This window comes from Siphateles boraxobius, unplaced genomic scaffold (assembly GCF_051911475.1).
Source record: "Siphateles boraxobius isolate OS27281-9 unplaced genomic scaffold, OSU_SipBor_1 35, whole genome shotgun sequence".
NCBI classification, from domain to species: domain Eukaryota; kingdom Metazoa; phylum Chordata; class Actinopteri; order Cypriniformes; family Leuciscidae; genus Siphateles; species Siphateles boraxobius.
In genome coordinates, this window is record NW_027508975.1 from 8,216,062 (window position 1) to 8,236,257 (window position 20,196).

The window sequence follows — 20,196 nt, forward strand, 5'->3', positions numbered from 1 at the left end:
TAGTCTGCCTTTTTATCCCATTAACTTATATCAAAATACCGAAAGCTTTGGGTTTCTAAGACGTTTATTTTGAAATGTTACATCCCGGATGTGTTGTGTTCAGTGTCTGTGTTCCAATTGAATTCATGCGTGTGACTTGCAGATCAATTGAACTGAAAAACACAACTGGTTTCTATGAGTTGAAACCCGTAATTCAGTCCTTGATGTAAAATAAGTAAACCTGATGGAGACGAATAATGTATTTATCGTTTAGATAATTCTTTGCTCTGAATATTAGTTAATTTTGACATGGAGGAAGTGGAGACAGCAGAGGAGCTGTTAGCCAAACAGCAACGCAAGGAAAAGAAAGACCTGCAAGGTAAGAAAACAAGTCACGATTACATCTATAAATATTATGACTCATTTCTCAGAAATTTCCGTTTGAAATACCATTATGGAAAATTGAACAAATACAGCAGCCGCACACTCAAACATTGCGCAAGATCAATTTATAAACAAGCTTTCGGTCTTGCGACCTTCTTCAGGCATACAAACAGAGTGAATGTGGCCATATAAAAAAGCCCTTGTCAATCACCTCTCCTGATTGTATAATGCCAGACACCTGTGTTAACATGGCTAAGGCTACAGGGATAGGGAACATGGGAAATGTAGTTCATACCACAAAATGCATTGCATGACATGTGTTAAGATTGGAACATAAAAGTATACAATACAAATATCTATTTTTCATGTCATAGCAAAAATACAAACTATGAAAAATGCTGTTCCCAAAAATGATAAGAAGAGGAGGAAACAGCTGACAGAAGACATAGCCAAACTAGAGACTGAACTCGATCAAAAACACGAAAATGAGCTCAAACATCTTCAGAACGCTTCCTTGGTAAGTAAAATGTTGTTAGAAGATGTTAACGCACCCTACCTAGAAACCAGACACATCAACGAGATACACATGACTGCAACTCACTCATTCTGATAAAATGGATTGTTCCAAGGTGAAGGAGGTTTCAAATGCATTGGAATCTGTGAGTTTGGCAAATAATGAGGAAAACACGGATCCAAGCAAGCCAAGTCGGACATCTAAAGCCCAGAAGAAGCGGGTGAGTTATTTAAATCATATAAGGTGACTGTATTTGGATCTATTTTGAAAACACTGAAACTTGGTGTTTTTTTTAGGACAAAAAGGCTGCTCTTGAGAAGGAGCGGGAGGTCCGGATTGCTGAAGCGGAAGTGGAGAATCTTACCGGCTCCCGTCATCAGGAGGGTCTGAAGCTGAGACAGAAGCTGGTGGAGAAGCACCTGCAGATCAGAGAGATCTCTTCTGACGGTCACTGCATGTACCGCGCTGTGGAGGACCAGCTGACGGAGAGAAGCACCGTCCTCAGCCTCAAAGAGCTTCGGGCTCAAACAGCTCAGTACATGAGGAGCCATGCAGACGACTTCCTCCCGTTCCTCACTGACCCCAAAACAGGAGACATGTACACGGCAGGTGAATGCCAGACTCTGTGCCCTACACTTCAGTAGATATATGATAGATAGATAGAGATATCATTCTAAAATGATGATTTGGTGCTAAAGAAACATTTCTGATTATCAGTGTTGCAAATAGCTGTGCTGCTGATTTTTTTTCAGGATTCTTTGATGAATAGAAAGTTATTTTGAAACCAAAATATTTTGTAATATTACAAATGTTGTTAACTGTAGATTAATTTTTACTTTAGATGAGTTTGAGAAATACTGCAATGATGTTGCAGACACAGCTGCTTGGGGTGGACAGTTAGAGGTAAGAATACCAGCCATGTATTCCAACAACAAACATTAAAAAGTCATAATCCATCATTTGCCTATTTTGTTCAATATATTTTGATATTTTCTCCATGACAGTTAAAAGCCCTTTCACAGGTCCTCCAGCTACCGATAGAAGTCATTCAGGCAGAATCCCCCTCTATTATTATTGGTGAAGAATATGACAAGCCACCAATCACATTAATGTAAATAACTCAAGTTATATTTTTATATTTAAAATTAATATTCTGTGCATAAGTACAATCCCTAGTTCTGTACTAAAGTTTGTTTCTCTGTCTCTTTCAGTTATATGCGGCATGCTTATGGACTTGGTGAGCACTACAACTCTGTGGAGCCTCTGAAAGATTTGGCAAATGAGGAAGAGGGTTGATCCAGTCACTGACACACATTAGTATATGCATCTGTGCATAGTTACCCCATAGAAATGGACCTTCTGGAGTTTGATTCCGTTTTGCTAGGATGAGTGGAATTAAGGTTGTTCAGTCACGATGCTCATAGAAGATGCTGAAATAACACATGCTGCTGGTGACTTCAGTTGCATTGGACAACTTTAATGAAATAGTCCATGCTTCACAGTGTTATTTATGAGTAAACTGCTTTGTGTTATTCATGGAAAGCTGCATATCTGCAAGTCATTTGCTCTAAGAGGTGCTGGATCATTCATGGTCATGCTTGCATCATTGAATAAAAAGAACAGAACTTTCTATCAACGTCAACGAGCCTTTGTCTTAACGGCACATTAAACAAATAAAGCCTCCCTCTTTAAAATGTGGATTTTGTCCAACAGAAAAAAACACATTAATGCCCGGTTTGACAGACAAGGTTAAGACTAGTCCCAGACTAAAATGCACCTGTTTTAACTGAAAGCAACTTGCACTGCCATGTCTTAAAATATGTCAGTGCCATTGTTTTGTCTCAAGATGAACTAAGGTAATTTTTTTTTCTAAAGCACTTTTATAAAAGCATCTTAAATGTCCTAGTTGAACTCAGGCCTAATCCTGGTTAAATCTAAGCCCTGTCTGTGAAATCAGGCTTAGAGGTTAGACTGTATCCAACCATCAAAATCACATCTGAACTTCACAAGATCACATCACAACTTAATAATAATTTTGACATACACATAATATTCAATTATTTGAAGTAAAAAAGTTTTTTTCTGATAACAAAAATGTGAATTGTAATGACTACATTTTAATATTTAGCTGTGTTTGCAAACAACCCTGTCTTTACATGATTTCCTCCATTAAAAAAAAGAATGTAAAATTATGAAGCAATAATAACATTATTTGGAAACTTTCAAAAGAAATGTCATTCCATTATATTAGTTTTAATATTTACTGCTAAAATATAAAATGCAGTAATGTTATCACACAAATTAGGGATTTAACAGTCTTTAGACTTTTAGGTTGTACAAATCGCAATTTTTTTTTTTAATGCTCATACATTTAGTTTGACTTTAGCATTTGCTGAGAGACCAAATGCGTTTTAAAACGTTTAATGTCCTATATTGGTATAATATTCAAAAATCGTGTTCTGTGGTCAGTATTGAGGCGCCAATGACAGCATGCTATACTCATGTTAGGCCGTCAGGCGGCGCCAGTGGCTTCAGACAAGTTGCGTCGCATCTCCATAGAAACGTTGGGAAAGTTAAAATCAAATGGCTAATGATTCAGTTATCAGAGCTTTAAAAACGAAATCAAAGTCGCTTAATTTGAGTTCCAGGAAAATTACACATCTTCCAGAAGTTTTTGCGAAGCTGCCATGGATTGCTGTATTAAAGTTGAATAATAATTATCTATCGAGTCTGCCGTCTGAACTGATGTGTTTACAGAAGGTGAGTTCGGACACTTCTGTACAATAGAAATGATTAATTTAACAATAATATATCATTATTCTGTGCCAGAGACCCCACAAAATATGTTCATAAGTTACCATTTTAGTAAAGTTTTCATTTATAATTGTGAGTGAGTCAATGTTGAGCAATATTTTTAACCAACAATAAAACAGTAATTAAAAAGACCATGACAACTTAATTATTGCAAAGCCAAAATCTAGTTTTTGAATCTAGATCATGTAATTCGTTGTAATGTTTTCATAGTACTGTACATTTATTAATGCTCATCTTAAGTTGACAGAGCTCAATCTGGGCAATAATGTTCTTGAGGAGATTCCATCCGTGTTAAAACACCTCTGTTGTCTAAATAAACTTTATTTATATGGGAACAAAATCAGCCATTTGCCAACAGAGGTGCTGGGTAAGTTCAAACTCTTATTCAGGTTTATCTTATAGTTTATTGAACTGGGTTTTTTTAGTACAGTATGTGATATGTATTTTCAGAAGGTTTACCAAACCTCAAGCTTCTCAATTTGAACCACAACAGAATCAAAGTCATTCCCGCAGAAATTAAAAAGTAAGATGAATCAAGTTTTTTGACATATTTCACACTTTTTCTCCCCACTTTGCTAATTGATTATCATGCATGTTATCTGGTTTTTAAAACATGTCTTGTTTCTTCTTTTTTTTTGCAGCCTGTGTAGTCTAAAGAGCATCAGTGTCACAGACAATCATTTGCAGCAGATTCCAGCTGAAATGGGCTTGATGAACAGTTTGACTGAGATTAACTTCACTAATAATAAACTGACTCAAATACCACGGCAGCTATACAATTTATCACAGCTGAGGAAGCTGTACTTGGCCCGAAACAACCTGACAGAACTACCAGAGGCAAGAGTGACGATTATCATCATACTTAACCCATTCCTTATGTCTAATAATTCGATTAATGTGTCCGTTCTTTGCTTAGGGTGCTCCTGGTTGGAAAAATCTGAAGATCTTAGATGTTGCCGGAAATGTTTTATCTGTGTTTCCAGTTGGTGTAAGTTATTTGGACAAAGTGCCAGCCATTTCAGATGTTTCTTTTAAATGTCAACTTTACATATATATTTTACTGGTGTTGTTCTCTTTAATGTTTAGTTTCAGTTTCTCACATTGGATGAACTGTTCTTCGAAGGAAACAGTTTAGTTCCGTTCACACTGATGGAGTCCATTCAAGAGAAAGAAGTCCTCACATTAAAAGTAACATGCTATTATTTCGCACTTGTTGCCCTTGTTGCGGCCACCACCCTCGCATTGACGGGAATATCCAATCTGTCTGATTACATGGCAGACGCAAATGCACATGTTCGATTAATTTCAGATTTATTTCCACATATGAATGAGGCCTGAAACCGATTTAGACTATTGAAATTCATGTGCTTTTTTCCTACTTACCCGTTCGTTGATCATATCCGATCTGTCACATGGGAGAAAAAATCGGAATTGGGTGACTTGAACCATGTAATGTAAATCCGGCCTTAGTTAACAATAATAACCCTGGTGCCTTGTATGCGATTTCTTCACTTTTTTCCCAGAAAATCATTCAAATGAAATAAAAACGGTTATTTTTTTAAACCATAACGTTTCCATACTGGTGCTGATTGTAGTTTAATGTGTTCAGGAACTCTCAGCCAGGCTCATCCTCCAGGAGAGCACTAACAGTTTCTCAGTGGTGTCCAGAGCTCTGCCAATGTACCCGGATCTGCAGGACATGCTGTCTCATTGGGGCCAGTGTGGCGTGTGCTCACAGCCCTTCCTCACAACCTGGCTGGAGTGTGTGCAGTTCATCAACACCAAGAAGGTACAGTATCAGTTCATTCTGTATATCACTTTACCAGAACACCAATGTTCAGCATTCAGTGCCTGTGGCAAAAAAATAAATAATTTGGTGCTGTTTTAAAGACTGGCAGAATGCGGTTCGCTCAGAATGTTTGATGACAGTTATGCATTTCATATGCATCAGGCACATAAACGACATTTGTAATCAACAGATTAACAGGGTAACTTAACTTAGTCAATATTAGCAAAACAACAATGGCAATATGTTATTTTCTTATTCTACTCTTTTTTTCTGCATGATCCACATTGCATGTCAATAAAGTGCAAGAGAATTTTAAACCATCCTTTAGTAATTTGAGTCTGTTCTATTGTCTTTGAACAGCACATGGGGATGAAAAGCTCACAGTTTGTTCCTGTGAGAGTTTTGCTGTGCTCTTACGACTGCTTCAACAGAGATGACCACCAATACTATGGGCTTGCACGATTATAAATTAAAAATGTATCTTTTTATTTTCAACAAAAATGACTGATCATGATCTAAATCTCTTTATTATAAAGAATGAATTTTTGATGTTTTTGCAATACACCAGCAGATGGCAACATTTGATCACTGACGTTTTTTTGATCTGGCTGTCAGATTGATATCTGCTGAAGTGAATCAATCCAGTCATTTTTTAAAATATGAATATAAATCTCGCAATAATGCATATCAGAATCCTTCTGTATTAGATTAAAATGCCATACACTTCTTTTTCCTTTATTCGTTACATTAAAAAAATCATTACAGTAAAATTAAATATTCTATTTTATTCATTTTTAAGTGCACAATATGACTTCTATAGTCATTATACATTTCCTCCTGAGTTGATTTTTTAAGTAATCTGAAGCACTTTGCCACAGGCTATTCCTAATTTTGATATTTTTTCCATTAGTATTTTTGACCTTTCCATAGTCTAGCTTTATGCTTGCCAGTATAATTCCCTACAATGAATGCACTCCATACCTCTGTTTGGGCCAATGGCATCTGTTCTAACCTGAGAGGAAACTTCATCTCTCCAAATTAATTTCTCATGCAGGCCTCCTGAGCTCAGAGCTGAGTCTACCGAGTTGGGCCTGATGAATAATGCAGCAGGTTTAATTGCAAAGCCAGAAACTAATGACTTAGGACTGGTTAACAGCAGGGGAACCATACATCTCTGCAAACTGAATGAAAAATCAGTTCAGAAAAAAAGAAGGGGGGAGAAAACGCTAATTGATGAATAATTAAAGCTTGAGCTACAGGGCATAATTGTGACATTTTGTTTCAATCAATTTAGAAGTGCGGGGGAAAGTGCACTTAGGAAACTAATGGTGACTGTCGATGTCCACTGAAAAGTGCCACGAGACTCAGTCATTTATTATACAGCTCTCAGTCAAGCTCAGCCATTATTCTAGAGCAGTTGCCTCAATTTCCAAGTGATTGTGCACTTGGAGGACGTTAATGCGCCTCACAAATGGTATATGGACACCCCGTGAAAGGAGGAGAGGAGATAGTGTAAACAAGTCTGTTTCAGTCTGATGTTACTAAATTACTTTCTTTGAGGCAAATGCACCAACAAGCTGAAAGCTGTCAGGAGAGCCGGCCGCTCGGCCATGATAAGACTGCATTGTTTTCAAACATCAGCAAAATCAGTCAGCCAAAAGACAAGACTCAATATTACACTTCCCGCACCAACCCCTGTATTACGATCACAACTGTCTTTGTAAATCATCAAGAGTACATACAGATCTTTTGTTCATGGTTTGGCACATTGATGAAAAATCAGTTACATTTGATCCAGCATGCAAGTTTATTGAGTCACATATACTCAAAAACGTGAATGACTTTGAATCTACCTTTGTTAGACCATCAATATTCCTAACTCAACTTGGATTGTTGTCTGAACCAACAATTTAATATTGAAGGACGTTGCTGATTTCTTTCCTTTTTTTTCTTCTTTTTTTTCAGGCTCTCAACATGCATGACTAAATTAAAAAATGATTGTGTAGCTGTTGCTTTTTTCATGCCACTCAATCACAACAAGAGTGATGTTATCTAAATGCATGGCACGAGGTCATAGGTAATCACAGCTATACTGATATTCAGAACAGTAATTCAATGTGATATGGATTTGATACAAAAGTTCAACAAACAAGTTAAAGTTGAGTAAAAGTGCCATCACGTTTACCATTGTACGGCAAATCCTTGATTGCGAAATCCAGTAATTTTTATAGACCTTATGTAGCCCTCCTGCCCCTTTTAAGTAGGCTACTGTAAAATGCTGGTTTGTATTTACACAGCATGAATGTAAGATATTACAGATTAATAAACGAACTGCTCGTTTTCAAAGATAATGCTCATGATGACTTTCATTAACTCTACAATAAGTAAATTCACTTCACCAGCTAATTACTCTTCAAGTCGCTGACAGCGAGGCCATAGAAATATACAGCGCTGGCTGTGCGCTTGTTTCTCTGGCGCTAGTACAGTAGGTCATGCTGGCTTAAATATAACATTACATAGAATAGGAAAACACCCCACTGGACTTTGCACCCGCTGCAATATACAAGAGACGGTAAAACATATTGTATTAGGTTGCAAAAGATATGAGGAAGAAAGAATGGTGTTAGAGATATGCAAATTTAAAAACAAAACATGACACTGGAGAATTTGCAGGGGAAAACATTTGGGAAAATGCACAGTCTCCTAATAAATGATCTGAAAAATACGGGGATAGTGAGAGAATTTAGTACGAATATCAAGTATATATTTATTTATTATTAATACTATCAGTAGGTGGGAGTAATGCGCCTTTAAGTTGGTTTGTCAACCGCCATTAAAGCCAGTTGTTTATCTGGAACATTGGAGGACCAACAGAAGCTACTTGGTTTGAAAGCTACTTCTGTGTGAATGGTACTTAATACATCGCTACACTGACACAATAGAAAATAGACCTTTTTGCCCACGAAATTTCGTTAATGTGACAGCAACTTACTAACTTGTTAGAAAACATATTTATGTTTACTTGTGCTCTTCCAACGAAGTTCCAAGCGAAGCGACAGCAGAATTAAATGTTTCATTTCCGAGTAACACATTTCTAATTTCTGAATTAATCAGTGTTTTGAACAAATCCTTGAGGGAATGATTCAGTGACTGACTCACTCACTTGACGCCAGGTAACTTACAGGGGTAACGAGAAAGACAGACGCAGGCAAACATGGTGTGGACAACATAGATGCACGCTTTCTCCTTTACTGTGGTAATTATAAAAAGGTGGGATAGAATCACTTCCATAAACTCTCAAACCTCATGTTTTCCAGTTCTTCAGAAATGGATAAAATACAGATGTTAGAACCTTTAATGTTTAATGTTTTTTTTTCAGCTGCACACCCTCAGAAACCAATTATCCTGCCTTAATCAGTATACAAAGATCAATTGTACATATGCATTATTTCTATTCATAATGAATAAAAATAATAATGATAAATGTTACATTTTATTTTTATTATCTTATCTTATTCATTACTTTAGCGCCTTGTTTTAATTCCTTTTTTATTGTTATTTGTTGTTGTTATTATTATTATTATAATGCATATTTCTTTTTCTTGTCATGACTTTAACATTGTGTATTATGCTTTGGCAATATACACAATCATGCCAATAAATTGACAAATTGTAAACAGCAAAAAGAGTCACTGAAAAATGCTGATCACTAATGCACAGACTGAACAACTGTATCTGAGTGAAATAGTCCCGTGCTCTTAGACTATATCAGCACTCACTGAACACAGCTCGGCCAATCAAATTCAAGTAATAGAACAAACTGTTTGTATAATGTAAATTTTTTGTTGTGTGGCAATGTTACAAGCTCATAATTTACATAAAGAGATTTGGCAATTATTAAGGTAATTATTGAGAGAACTGAACTCAATGCAACAATATTTTTTATAGTGCATATTGTAAGATTAAAAATACATATAGAGGGGTTTTTGTTAATTTGTTTTTGTTCATTTACATTTGTGTGTACATTAGGAAGCACACCAGCCTGAGTATTTCTTTGTGAGTCTAGACAGAAACAGTCTGCCTTTGTGGCGGAGCCCAGTGGTAGCCATTACTCAGTGCACTAGAAACAAATGGTGCACCAGTCTCCTCCATCTCTGTGGCTGGATTGTGAGCGCCCGAGGACAGCTTTGAGGCTACCAGAGCAGAGTTTACCGCATGATCTGTGGCCTTTGCATTACAGGCAGATCACCGCTCCATTTTAGAAAGAGAGGGAGCATCTGAAATGAAACATGCATTATTCCAGAGAGCAGATGTTGGGGTCCTGGAGCAGCAGGACTGCCTCGGGCCCTGTCTGGTGTCAGCGTGTGTGTGTTTGCGGATGTGTATATGTGCGTGAGCAGCTCTCCTCTGTCAGGCCACTTTGTTAAAACGGAGCCTAGCCTTTCCTCTTGTTTTGCTAACCTCGTTTCACACAAACACTCCACTGTTGTTTTCATACATCACTGATGTGGGAATGTCACGACACGTCTGGTGTGCCCGATCCCCTATTTGTGGGCATTTGCGCCGCCTGAATAGAGAGAATGTGTTTGATTGACATTAATAGCAATGCAGAATATCTGTCATTGGAGGAAATATCACACAGTGGGAGACGTTGTGGAGAACTGAGAGCATTATGCCTCTACACTGAACATGTATGCCATATGTTAATTAGGAAGTCTACACTGATATAATTACTGAAAGGGAATATTGCCTATGGTGAGAACACCTCCCCGCCACCTCATGGGGAACGTAAAGGAAGATAAAGTAGGTGTGCATAAATTTTAATTTACTAGCCTTGAAACGGGAAGAGTAATGTTGGCAAATTCACTCAGGATGATCTATTGGAAAGCCGGAGCTTTATTACATTTCTCCTTTGTCAGACTATTTAAGCTCCTATCAAGCCCCTACAAACAAACATGAGCACATTAAGAATGCTTCAGTAGCTACGTTACAGATTAGATCTCTTTAATTGAGTTTCGTTTGACCCGTTTCAGAGATTTCTCCGTAATGCATCATGGCATCACTTATAATGTAAATAGGGTTTTACACACAGTGATAGATAACATAATGCATTCACTTTATTTACCTGCATACATTTACTATATCGAGCTTACAGCCAAACCAGATTTCATCGCACCATATTGCTTTCATAATCTCTTACACGCAAGTAACCGGAATGAGATTGCTTTGATTGTGCTTTTGCCCGAGGCGTCCCTGCTCATCTCTCCTACACGTGCCCAGTCTCCCGGGTCCTTCTTTATAACCCTGAACGTCCTTGTGTGCTGCTCAGAAATTGTTTAATTGTAAGAATATGCATTAAAAGAGTGAAAAGAGACTTGTATATTTGTTTATCTTTTTTTAAAACTATTTTTATGTCACCATGCCTCGCAGAAAAGCACAAATAAGGGTTTAATGGCATATGAAACAACAGTCCTAACAGCCCAAAATAAAAGAAGTTCACTTTATAGCATTCTTTTAAAAAGAGTATACTTATTAATCATATAGGCCTACTTTATTAGAATATACTTAAGTGCAAGCTGAATGTAATGTTTTCAGAAACTCAAATTGGCTATATAAGAGTTTTCATGTATTAATCTCCTTTTTATTGCCAATGTGAGAACAACTAACAGAACTTTAAAAAGGAGACCTTCCCCGAATCCCTGACTTTCTAGGTTGTGTATGTAAGCCTGGCTGTAGAATGCTTTGTATGTGAAGGACTCTAGACGTTTTTGTCGGGAAGATAAAAAGGATGTGATGTTATATGACACATGAAACAAATTATAAAGTTATACACTGATAATATGATAATAATGCCGAAAGAGCTATTCTGTAATGTCAATGTGTCATGCAAAGAAAAGAAGTTAATTCAAACTATATTGTCATATAGCCAGATCTATAGGCTATCGTCTCAAATATACTTTATAATAAAACTATCATAACAGATTTTACCTTCTCTCGACGTGATGTGAATTGCAGTTTCTGCAAACAGTGTGATTCACATCGCTATGATCAGATACTTTATTAAGATGCTTTCTTCAGATGCCGTCTTCGCTCATTTAAAGTGATGGCTTTATATATTTTATTTCTTGGCAAATCTGAATATTTGACATAATTGCATTCTGTAATGACCACATCATATACCAATGCTTGTCGTTCATTTCTCCAATATGTCAAAAAAAAAAAAAAACTCCCTAGGGAGAATATACCTGCTCCTCTGAATATGACTGGTGTGGGTCGATTTTTTCAGTCCTACAACCAAAACCTGTTATCTTCTGTGTTCAAGTATTAAAATTAGCATCATTGATTGGTGTATTGGACTGCTTCTGAGAAGGGGAAAAACAGCTACTCAATACCACGCAGTGAACCACTGTCAAGCTACGAAGAGCACTCTCCAATCAGGGAAATCTATTGTCTGGCATCTTATGCTGAACGAGGGCTCTCCTATTGAGCTGCTGGCATGGCACCAAGGCGTTGTCAACATGATGGTACCACAATCAATCTGCCACACTCCTTCTAGGCGCCAGTAGGGGCCACTGTGTCTCTCTGGTAAACGTCTCGACAGCGCTCAGGATTGAAAATCATTGAAGCAGAGCCTGTAAAAGCATCTATGAGGAAGGGAATACCACACTAAACAAAATGGCTGAGGAGGACTGGAGATGTGCCAAAATGTAACCAGAAAATAATCAGGAACACTGACAATAAGACACTGCTTTAGCCCAAAAAAACTGAAATGTCAAGCTTTGTAGATTCACACGGTTATTCTTATATTGTACCCAAATCAAAGCCAGAACTTGTTGTTTAAAGAATATGCGCATCCAATGTTTCATATTGTTCCGCACTGCAACATTTTTCTTTTGATATATTGATTTCCTTAAAAGAAAAAAAGAAAAAAGACAGCATCCCAGCCATAAGCCTTTGTTTTTCTGTCTCAGAACATATGAAAGTAAGTGTTAGACAGAGTGAAGCGCAGAGGCTTTGAGGTGAAGATGAGGCTGTACCATCATTGGGCCTCTCCTAATTAGCTGGAGCGCCACAGAAAGACCCATTCACTGTGGCAGTTTTGGGTCATTCGCCCCTTTTTCCAAGTGTAAAAACACCTCATGTTGTTAAGAGCAAGAAAACACAGAAGAAGCAAAAAAAACTTCAAAGAGCAAATAAGCTTTAATCCTGTTTCGTGCTCTTTGAGAGTTTCAGTAGTCACAATAATGACTGTAGATATCCATAGGGGAATTATAAACCTGGGCCTTTTTCATACTTTTGAGAGGCTTTGTTTTTCTCGGAAAGTCGATTTTCAAGTTTTGTAATTTGAGACGAACTACAGCGGATGCACTGAACCAAACAATCCTTTGATGCGCCTTGGTTGAAAGGAAAGAAAAGGTCAGCAAATTGTGAGCACAGACACTGACGATAATAAGAGAATTGGTTATCTTCTATAAGTCCATCTTGCTATTTAAAGTGGAGATGAAATCAAAACTGAATTGTTTTAAACATTGTGCATAATTCTCAGTGCAGATTATTCAAAACAATTCAAAATGTTGTCTTTGTAATCTTTTTATTACATAATGACTTGCTCCACCTTTGAATTTTTTGGGTTATTTATTGGTCACCCAAGCCCATGTTAACCAATATCACATGTCTATTTAGACATTAGGCTATTTAGCTATTTAGCCACTGTGTGCCAATAGTAATTTAATGCTTATTAACATTAATGTTATAAACTATACAGAGGTACCAGGAAATAATGATAGATTTCGAAAAGAAGTGTTACCTCTGGGGAACGTCATGAACTTGACCTCCTCAAAGGTGGATGTCAGATGTTCAGGATGAAAGAAGTCCTCCAAGCCCTATTTTTTTCTCCTTGAATATCCTTCATCTAGAAATATGCCTCATTAAAGTCATGGAACTCACAAAAAGTTCCATGGCAAGAGGCCTATATAGCTATCAGGTATGTTTATCCACACTTATATGTGCACACAAAAAGATTTTTTGCTTGTCATCATGTTTATTTAATATTATTCTTCATATAAAGAATCATTGTCAATAAATCTTCAATCATCATGCTTGTGAAGCATAACAAAGCTACCTGTCACATTTGGTAAAATACATGACATAAAAGTGCTGTTGACTTTTATGCTTATATAAGCGAAATGTTCCTTTAAAAAAAATGTGTGTAAAAATAGCACTACACTTGTTATAAATGTTTCCTTTGCTTGTGAAGCGTTTGTATGCCATTTTTTGCCAGTCATCAGCATAATGTCTTGACCATCTGAGTGTAGGTGCCGTCTACAGTCTGTGTCTCAGTAATATGGGTCTGTTTTCCCCATTACTCGCTGATGGCTCACATGGCCCGAGGAGCATGCTCAATGTGAGAGGCAGCTGACACCAGCACGACCCAGGTAGAGGCATCTGCACAAAGGATTTTTCTGGAACACACCGTGCCTGTGGCATTCTACCTCCACTGGATCAACATCTGTTTCATATAGAGGGACAAGAGCAACGTCCTTGAGGAATATGTCCGCTGGTTTCATTAATCTCTCTCTCTCTTGCTCTTTATTTCAGTAACTCTCCACCACAGCATCAGTCATTGCCCTGTCATATGTTACATTTACCCTATCACATTGCCATATGTCTGGCTCATATGTGCACTCATGATTAGACTTAAAACGACAATAGGATTTTGACTCCACGCATAACAGATCTATTAAAGGGGACCTATTATGTTTTTTTTATATTTTCAACTTTAGTGTGTTGCTAGCCTGGATGCCAGCCCGAACCCCACCCACAAAATTTTTAGGTCGGGAAGTTCGGTCTGGACTCGATCCGTTGAGGAGCTATTATGCCCGAACAAAAAATTGTTCGGACCAATCAAATTGTCAGGGCGGGCTTTATACGATGATGGACAGATGAGCAACGGTAACGTAACCATCCACATCATCAAAGAGCGCTTGGGTTGAATTCATGGCTACCGCTGGAGAATTGAGTTGTGTATATTCCGCTATCGCGTGTGTTGAGGATATAGACAGCGCATTAATTTTAAAAGAGGAACAGATAACCGCGATCAAGGCATTTGTCGATGGGAAAGATGTTTTTGCCGTCCTTCCTACGGGATTCGGAAAAAGTTTAATCTATCAACTTTAATCTATCGCTCAACATATGTCACTTACTCCGTTGCTCTGATTGGTTCTAGGTCTATCCAATTGAGTGCAGAGGCCTTTTATTTCCTGGTTCGGTTGACACACGCCCATAATCACAGCCCAATGGAGCAGTATCAGACTCACATTCTGACTAGAATTTGAGTATGACGACGTCAGGCTAGTGTGTTGCAATATAAGCATGAAAACGTCTACAAAGGGAGTTATTCCAACGCTATCCTACGACCAATTCAAACAATTTGTCTAAACCCCAGTGATGGGTAGGTTTAGGGGCGGGGTCAGGGATAGGTCATTCATATGAATTGGGCAACTAATAAAATATGTACGATTTAGAAAAATTCGTGAGAGTGAGGTCATATGAATTAGTACGAATTAGCCACCTCGTAAAATACCTACGAATTGCCGTGAGATCGGGTTGGTTATTCTCTATGTAAGTTACCACTGTTACTGAACTCCCTGAAACGCCTCGATTATAGTTTTCACTTTTCTTCCGGGAACAAACACATAAGATATTCTTCATTTAAATAATTTCTACCCAAGACATACGCAAAAAAAAAAAAAAGTGCGAGGCCTGGTTGAGAAAAGTTGAAACTCACGGTTCTAGTAAGGGGTGTGACATTTCCGAAACGGAAAACGGGAGCAGTTGGCCAACCACAACACACTGGTCCAGCCGACCAATCAGAGCACACTGCTATGTTGGAAGGAGGGGCTTCATAGAGACCGGAACTAAACAGAGCTTTACTAACAGACTGGGAAGAGAGGTGCTGCAACAATGTAAAATATGTGAAAAATAATGTTTTTGAACATTTAAGCATGAAAACCTATTCTAGTAGAGTAGACCCCCCCAAACCCCCCTAACCACCCCAAAAGTTATTTTTTGTTTTTAAGGATTCTGAATATAGAATATGAATATTATGAATCTATTAGATCGTATGGTGCTGGTCTAGTGCAGTGTATGGAAAGGCTGAGTTTGCTCCAGCAGGTGTGTTTGAGGAAGGGAAAGTGCTCCGAATGCTGGTGTCAAGCGGCACTGCAGCCGTATGTGCTGGAACACAGCCAGCCTAATTGAAGCACCTGGCTTAAGTCAACCTCCTCAACCCAGCCATTAATGCTACCACTCTGTTAATGCAAGGAACATTTCTAAAATGAGACGATGAAGACTGTGACCCATTGAGACTGATATTCAGACTGTCTAGTTAGGAACTAGTTGAGAAAAGAAATTCCGGTGAGATGAACTGGCCATATTTTTGAGGCCATAATATTAAAGAGAGCTGATGATTCCACATCTCTCATGATTACACCATACCATTAGAATAGACCATAACTTAATGTGACATGCGCACCAGGTCACTGCTCCGACATGGATTGATTGGAAACTTTTTGACTAATGAATCATTTGATTAATTTATGCATTATTAGCCTATGTCCTGAACGGTGGAGGGTTGAGCACCACTGAAGTGGTTTTGAAGTTCCTTCAACAGCCAAAACATGTAATACAATTGAATAGGTTGTTTGATGTAGAACAGCATACTAAAGGTTGTGATGGGATTAATGAGTGTACTTAAGTTTTGTCTATAATTAAAGCAGGTTATTTCAGATAAAGTTCTAGAAACTGCTAATGAAAAAATAATCTTAATCAGTATTTCAGTAAAAATAAATAAAATATCCTAAAAATCTATTTAAATTTTCTTATGATAAAAATCAAGTAAAAAGAAAACGATGTTTATGTAATCCCATTTGCAAATGTTTTTCTTGTTTTAAACATAAAACATTATATATTTGCTTATAATGGAATATTTTAGACCTGATAGACTTCAAGATATATTATATGAAAATAGGTCTTAAAGGCTTAGTTCACCCAAAAATTAAAATTATGTTTTAAACCCATACACATTCATTCATCTTCGGAACACAAATGAAGATCTTTTTGATGAAATCTGAGTGGTTTCTGTCCTTCCATTGACAGCCTACGCAACTACCACTTTCAAGCCCCAGAAAAGTAGTAAAGACATCATTAAAGTAATCCATGTGACACCAGTGGATTAACCTCATTTTTATAAAGTGACGCGAGAGCTTTGTTTGTGCAAAAAAACATAATTTACCATAGATATAAATAAATATCTCTATGAGCCGTGATATGCAAGTCATCCGCCAAATTGGAACAGTCAAAGCCAGTCCGTGGACACTCGAGAGCAAGTTGACTGTTAATACATACAAACACAAACCAACACATTCCTACTTGTGAAAGGTTATCCTATTTCTTCAGGAAATAAAAAAAAAACTTTATTTGAATTTGATCATAATGTTGTTAATAAAGTGGTAAATTATATATTTTTGCGCAAACAAAGCACTCGTGTTCGCTTCATAAAATTGAGGTCAATCCACGGCTATAACATGGATTACTTTAATGAGGTCTTTATTACCTTTCTGGGGCTTGAAAGAGGTAGTTGCGTAGGCTGTCAATGGAGGGACAGAAGCTCTTAGATGTCCTCATAAATATATTAATTTGTGTTCCGAAGATGAACAAAAGTCTTATGCGTCTTACATAATTTTCCTTTTTGGTTGAACTAACCCCTTAATAAGTTGCACAATTTTGTTTTAAGAAAAAATTTCAACTGTATGTATTTATTTATTTATTTTTATTGTTTTTTTGTATTTATTTAATTATTATTTATTTATTTTTAAAAAATTACAAACTACTCCACTACTCTACATTTTCTTTTCAATTTAAAAAATTTACTGGAAGAGTAAACGAAAAAGTTCAGAAAGTGTTTCTTTTTATCAGATGCTGCAAGGTCAATAAAGTCAAGTTTCAATGTGTAAAAAATGATCCTTATTCTAATCATCTCCATACAGCTGTCTTGAAATGCCAACTCGATGTGTGCCATGCAAATGATCAGCTGAAAATGATGCATTTAATCCAGTCAAGGTGGCAGAAACCTCCTCGGCACATCCGAATAAATCACTCTCGCTGAGACAGACAAAAGACCGTCTGTAAATATTTATCTGGAATCTATATAATTAAATGGGCAAATGTGTTATGTCAAATGTGTCGGGTTCTTCGCACAGCTGAATAATACAGTGGAACAGCTTGGTCAAACATTTGTTTTAGATCTGGATGGCATCAGTCATTGTGGATGGATGGCTGGGACAGAGAGTCAGGAAATCTCACTGCTGAGCCCAGCGACTCACTGCTGGAGGGAAGTGCAGGGTATGAAAAACAAAGATGTATAATGCTGAAGAAATTATAGAGGGTAGTAAATCTGCATGATTAAGGCAAGCATGACATTGAATGTGAGGGTGCAGCTACGATTCGCCCGAGGGGAGAGAACGGAACATGGTTTTGTTGGCACATAGAGTCTCATTTACATGGGCTAGTGTCACACATTTATCTTGTATCCGTAGGGCAAATACTGAATACAGCTGCAGACCTACATGCCTACAGGTACTATGTAGTAAGTATGCCACAGTATGTTCTGCATCCCTTCTTCACCACTGGGAATACAGCTTTTGATCTGTTACAATATCTCAAACATGCGATGAGAAAGGATGATTACATTTTTATTATCCCTGACCTTAAAGTTGTGATGAAACATAACATATTTTCTTTCTATGTTTGTATTGAAAAATAAAAAATAAAGATACAGTTATGACATTCTGATAAAAATTACAGGGGCAATTTATTTGACATTTGACGTTTTAGTGAAACATATGCAGAGCGAATTTTCATTTCATGGCGACTTTAAGTATTAAATAATTTTTCTATCCAATCAGATGATTTCAACCAAGATGACAACTGAGAAATCTAATTGGAAAGTTCCCATAATTCCCAACAAAAAAGCCATATTCATGGTGGGGTCTTTATTATTGGATTTTTTTATTTTCATTTCAGTTTGTCCTTTTAAGGCATTTTCCCGTTTAATGCAGCTGATTTTTTAAAAATGGAAAAATGTACAAAAATATTCTGTATCAAAAACTAATAGTAAACGTTTACTTTCATAATACTTTCAATTACTATCATTTTATTTCGGTTAGAATTTAGTTAATTAGTAATGAAAATGTGCTTTAGTTTAGTACCAGGTTTCCAGTTTCACCTAGATTCTACTTTTATTTCAGTTAACGAAAATGTTTTGATTAAATTTTTGTTTTAGTTAATGATAACACTGCCACTAAGCAACCACTCTAGGATCGTTCCAATGAGTTCTGCACCAGTACCTCTCACATTTCCATTAGAAAATGTAAAACTCCAGTAGTTTTTGCCTCTCTGAGGTTGTGGAGGATGAGATCATCCATCAATGCGCGTGAAGATGAAGATGAAAGAACTGTGGCATGCGAGACTGTCTCTGTCTCATGAGGGGTTAGAGGTGTCATCTCTGCCACTGGATTGATCAAGATGAGTGTGAATAGGGCGACACAGTGCCAATCTTGACATCTCTTGCTCATCTGCTCTCGATAATCTTGCAGCTTGAAAAATTTATCCCCCCCCCCCCCTTTTTTTAGAGAGCTCAGATGCATATTTCAGTGTGATTTCAAATCATCTGAGGGTCTTGGGTGGGATTCCCATGTGAAGATAAGGTGTCTTTTAAGTCTCAACGCTATAAAAAATTTAATTTACTGAAAAATCAATTCCACATTTTGAGGCATCGGCCATCCATATAGATTCCCACTCCAACAGGGGCCACTTTTATCACATCTCATCAAAGTGTGACTGAGGGAGGCGGTTTATTCGATAAGCAGACTTTGAGAGCTTGCTAATTTTAAATGCGGCAGATGGGTGATTGCTGCATTTCGCATTGAGACCCGAACAGCGTTTACCTGCAATGCTGTTCTGTTTCATGTGTTTACGATGCTTTCTCTCCATCCTAACTCCATGGAGCACCTGCTGGGTCCTTGCGCTCTCTCACCCCTCCCTCTGTGGCCTGTGAGAGATGGATGGCTCGTCTCTCTCCTGGGCCCACGTCCAGGTGTGGAACAGCTGGGGAAGACCGTGGTGGGGGGACGGAGAGATGAGGATGGGGGGAGAGCGCGGCAGGAGCCATAAATTGCGCAGGAACTCTGGGTACTTAACACCGGCGTGTCTCTCTAGCACTATTAATCATGCGCAGGAGCTCAGGTGTGTCCTGTCACTCCTCTGGCCGTCAGCTGCACTTATTCACCTCCAATCCTTCTCTTGCTTTTTCTCTCTTCTACGTTAGCTCTCTTTTGATCTATATTTCTCATTTGCCACTCTCCTCCTTTCGCTCCCCGTGCCTTTACTCTGTGTGTTCGGTAGGGAGAAGGATGGGGGTGGGGAGGCCGGACGGAGCCCCACTGATTTATGACCTCTCTCTGGTTGTTTATTTGGTGGAATGAAAGGCACATCACCAGCTTCGCCACACTGAATTTCTCACATCCTCCATTTCCTCAGTGATCAGTGCAGTCGTGCGTGAGAGAGGAAACTTGAATAAGCATCCGACGAGGATATAAGACAGACCAATTCACTCTACTTTTGAAGAAGACCTGTGGTTGACTTGCTCTTACTTCAA

General features: G+C 37.8%; 2 protein-coding genes across 2 annotated transcripts; both read left to right on the top strand.

Annotated features, from left to right (window-relative positions):
• The first annotated feature begins 81 nt into the window (after positions 1 to 81).
• Positions 82 to 2,507, top strand: otud6b (OTU deubiquitinase 6B). Its single transcript, XM_077196205.1, has 7 exons — positions 82 to 358; positions 738 to 880; positions 993 to 1,097; positions 1,174 to 1,486; positions 1,719 to 1,780; positions 1,882 to 1,988; positions 2,089 to 2,507. Exons 1-7 carry the CDS (start codon positions 289 to 291, stop codon positions 2,171 to 2,173), a joined length of 885 nt encoding a protein of 294 aa, XP_077052320.1. The 5' UTR covers positions 82 to 288; the 3' UTR covers positions 2,174 to 2,507.
• Positions 2,508 to 3,432: 925 nt separating this feature from the next.
• Positions 3,433 to 7,826, top strand: lrrc69 (leucine rich repeat containing 69). The gene is made up of 8 exons (XM_077196683.1): positions 3,433 to 3,637; positions 3,932 to 4,058; positions 4,142 to 4,214; positions 4,333 to 4,528; positions 4,608 to 4,679; positions 4,778 to 4,879; positions 5,301 to 5,480; positions 5,841 to 7,826. The coding sequence occupies exons 1-8, from the start codon at positions 3,461 to 3,463 to the stop codon at positions 5,946 to 5,948; spliced, it is 1,035 nt and encodes a 344-aa protein (XP_077052798.1). The 5' UTR covers positions 3,433 to 3,460; the 3' UTR covers positions 5,949 to 7,826.
• The last annotated feature ends 12,370 nt before the right edge of the window (positions 7,827 to 20,196 follow it).